At 31.4% G+C, this 3,759-nt stretch overlaps 1 protein-coding gene across 1 annotated transcript; it reads left to right on the forward strand.

The window, feature by feature from the left end:
• Nucleotides 1,132-3,554, forward strand: LOC104758349 (probable mitochondrial import receptor subunit TOM40-2). Its single transcript, XM_010481189.2, has 11 exons — nt 1,132-1,343; nt 1,692-1,773; nt 1,876-1,975; nt 2,063-2,158; nt 2,269-2,319; nt 2,430-2,495; nt 2,630-2,731; nt 2,858-2,926; nt 3,015-3,098; nt 3,190-3,285; nt 3,381-3,554. Exons 1-11 carry the CDS (start codon nt 1,217-1,219, stop codon nt 3,432-3,434), a joined length of 927 nt encoding a protein of 308 aa, XP_010479491.1. The 5' UTR covers nt 1,132-1,216; the 3' UTR covers nt 3,435-3,554.

Genomic DNA, 3,759 nt, shown 5'->3' on the forward strand with positions numbered 1-3,759 from the left:
TTTAGTTAAAGAAAATAGTTGTAAATGAGTTCAAAGTTATTAAAATAAAATTAAATTTAACAAAGAATATATATTTAATTCTTTTCATAAGTAAAAACAATGTATAAAAGTAAAGATATAAACTTCTAATTATAGAAAATAGTTGTTGTTTTTTTGCTAGAATACACTAATGTATATCTATTTACAAATCTACTATATACATTACCACTAAAAGTGTATTTGTACACACAAATATATTTTACTGTTAAATTATACTCTTTAGTCTTTACTACTACCAACAAATTGTCTTTACGATTACATTAAATAACCTATTATATGTCTCTTCAGTTTAACATTTTTATAGTTACAAAAACGCATACGTTAATATTATATACTCATATCTTATATATTACAATAGTAGTCTTTTTGAATAAATTATTTGATTGGTGGAAAAAAATATGATACAATCTATCTTTTTTTTTTTTTTTTACTTCAACCATCTTTTTCTTTATGTAAAGGTAAGTATTTACATTTTTTTAGAAACAGTAATTAATTGTATATTTTCACAATCATTTTTTATCTTATATAAAAAGTAAATTTTTCTTGTAAAATTAGCAAATTAAAATTAAAACAAATAAACTATATTATAATTTCGAATTTATTGATATCTATATGTATAAATCTCCTCATAATGATCTTTTAAAATTTTTAAAGCTGTAAGTTTTTTCTTTAAAAAAAATTAAATAAAGTTATGTTTTCTTTTATCTATTTTACTTTTATATAAAACATTTTTATGGTAGGTTTTGAATTTTTACATTTTTATTTTTAAAATTTTTAATGAACTTAGAATTGACATGTGTCAACATCTGAATGATACAATTGACACGTGTCACGATTTTGTTAATTAGTAATTTTGACATCAAATTTTATATAATAAGATTTGCAAAAAAAAAAAAAGTCACTTATATGAAAATATAAATATGCTTTTCTTTTTTTTGCCCAAAAAAAAAAAAGAAAAATGTGAGACCCGAAATAGATGGGTTCGGGCCCGTTTCAGAAAAGGTAAAATAAAACAAACCGTGTCAAACTAATTTTGGCACGATTACAAAAACCCTTGACGTACACGCTGAGAGGCAACCAAAAACCAAAAACCCTTCAAAAACTCTCTCTTCGTCTTCGTCTTCGTCTTCTTGGATTCCTCTCTTTAGCGAATCAAACAGTTCTTCTTTGAGCAGCGATGGAGGGATTTCCACCACCAATTTATACGCCGCAGGTCGATGTGAAGACCAAAATTGGCGAGAAAGTGGATTACTCAAACCTCCCTTGCCCCCTCATCTATGAGGAACTCCACCGTGAAGCTTACAGTTCAGTCTTTGCTCTTTATCTCTCTTTGTACTCTTTGATATCTTTGTTCTTTGTGTTTTGAGAACTCTACTTTGCTAGATCACAATCTATCTGTGTATTATTATTAGGTTTCTGTTGTGTATTATTATTAGGTTTCTGTTTTTTTCTTAGGTTCTTTTAATCTCTGCGTTTGAACCAACGATCGAAATCAACAGATTGTTATTATTAAGTATGAATTTGATGTTTGCGATTCCACAAATTCGATGATTTAGACTTGTTTATTGTTAAATCACATTCTGATTTGGGTGATCATGTGTTTGGTATGAGTGGATTTTGTTTTGATTGACTCGTTTGGTTTCACTTTGCAGTGTCTTTAAAGCCAGAACTATTCGAGGGTTTCCGCTTCGATTATAACAGGATGGTGAACGAGAAGTTTTATCTCACCCATAGGTAATGATGATGATGATGTCTGGTTAACAAATTCAGTAATATCATTCTTGTTTTGTTTTTTTTCTTTAAACTAAGCCTCTCTGTATTGATGTTTCAAAACAGCGTATTGATGGGACCGACTGAGGTTCCTACTCAACATTCCGAAGTAATCAAAATTCCAACTGCCAGTTATGACTTTGGTGCTATTTTCGTTGACCCCAAGGTAATGTTTATGTTGATTGTAGCTGTGCGTACTAGAATGATTTCCATCTACAGGGATTATATAACACTGACAAACTTTGTACAACAGCTGATGCTTGTGGGAAAGGTCACGACGGATGGTAGACTTAATGCGAGAGGCAAGTGTGATTTAACTGAGAATTTTTCCATCAAGGGTACTGCTCAGGTAAAAAAAAAAAGTGTCCTATTGTGCGTTCTGATCTTAGGTGTAGTACGTAGCTGCATAGTATTCTCCTTTTATCTTATAAACATATTGTTCCTTTTTTTCTCTGCCAGCTGACTAATGAAGAACATATGTCGCAAGGCCAACTCACTTTTGATTACAAGGTGATGATTTTTCTCTGTTCAGTATGTGTTGTTATCTTATACTTATATATGGTATATACAGCTTTTAGCTTTATTTAGTTTTGACATATCCCGGTTTTACATTTATTTAGGGGTCAGACTACAGAACTCAGCTTCAGGTTGGTAATGGTTCAGTTTATGGAGCTAACTACATTCAGGTAAAGTGAACAACTGTCCTTTAACTACATTCAGGTGTATATAGTTAGGTAGCTTTTCCCTTTATCCCTAGACAATCGTTTCTTTTACTTTGGTAGCATCTTATCACTGAATTATATTTTGTTTTCTTTTGCAGCATGTGACACCACACCTATCTTTGGGTGGTGAAGTTTTCTGGGTTGGTCAGCATCGGAAGTCGGGTGTTGGTTATACAGCTCGGTACGAGACTGATAAAATGGTAAGAGTAGTTTCTTTTTAATTGGAATTTGAGCAACTCACAACTTATCAATGTTCCTTTTTCTTGCTTTGTTTGATCTTCTTTTATAGATTTTTTTAGTTTCAATAAATGTTTTGGTGTTATCAGGTTGCGTCTGGGCAAGTTGCTTCCAGTGGTGTGGCTGTTATGAACTATGTTCATAAGGTTACAGAGAAGGTGAACATTCCAAGCCTTGTCTCAATTAACTCATCTTTAATTTTATTTAGAGTATAAAAGCTAATTCATAAATTTTTTTAATAATCAGCTGTCACTTGCAACGGATTTCATTTACAACTATATCTCAAAAGATGTAACAGCTAGTGTGGGGTATGACCGCATGTTTAGACAGGTACATGCCTAGTTCCTTTTTGTACCATTGGAGTTTTGAAACAAGCAACTAAAAAATGTTCTAATTATGGTTATGGTTTTGGTTAATTTAGAGTCGAGTAAGAGGAAAGATCGATTCTAACGGTGTTGTTGCTGCTTACCTCGAAGAACAATTGTCTGCTGGACTCAGATTTCTTCTATCCGCAGAGGTAAAGAAAATGACTTTATCGTATACTATTCTTTTCTGAGTGCTTTTGATGATAAATAATGAATGGTTGAAAAACACACTTGTTAAATGAACCAGGTGGATCATGTGAAGAAGGATTACAAGTTTGGTTTCGGTGTTAACGTTTCTTAATTCCGTAAAAACAAAGACCTTGGCAATAAGTCCTGAAGATTCTCTCGGTTATTATTCTTTGGCGGTTAGATTATTTAGTGTAGTACTCCCCAAAGAACATAAGCCAAGAAGCTGACACTGCGGAGGAGGTTTTCATGTTCGTTATTAGTTAATTTCTTCTTTTCTTTTTTCAACTATTATCCTTTAACTCTTTAACTTCACTTAATAGTTTTTGCTTTTTAGTTTTTTCCCCAAAGAAAAAAAAAAGTAATATAAATACTACATGAAATTGAACTATTATGGCCCTAAATTGGGCCACTATAACAAATTAACAAAATTTGATTAG

The sequence above is a fragment of the Camelina sativa genome, chromosome 17 (assembly GCF_000633955.1).
Source record: "Camelina sativa cultivar DH55 chromosome 17, Cs, whole genome shotgun sequence".
NCBI lineage: Eukaryota > Viridiplantae > Streptophyta > Magnoliopsida > Brassicales > Brassicaceae > Camelina > Camelina sativa.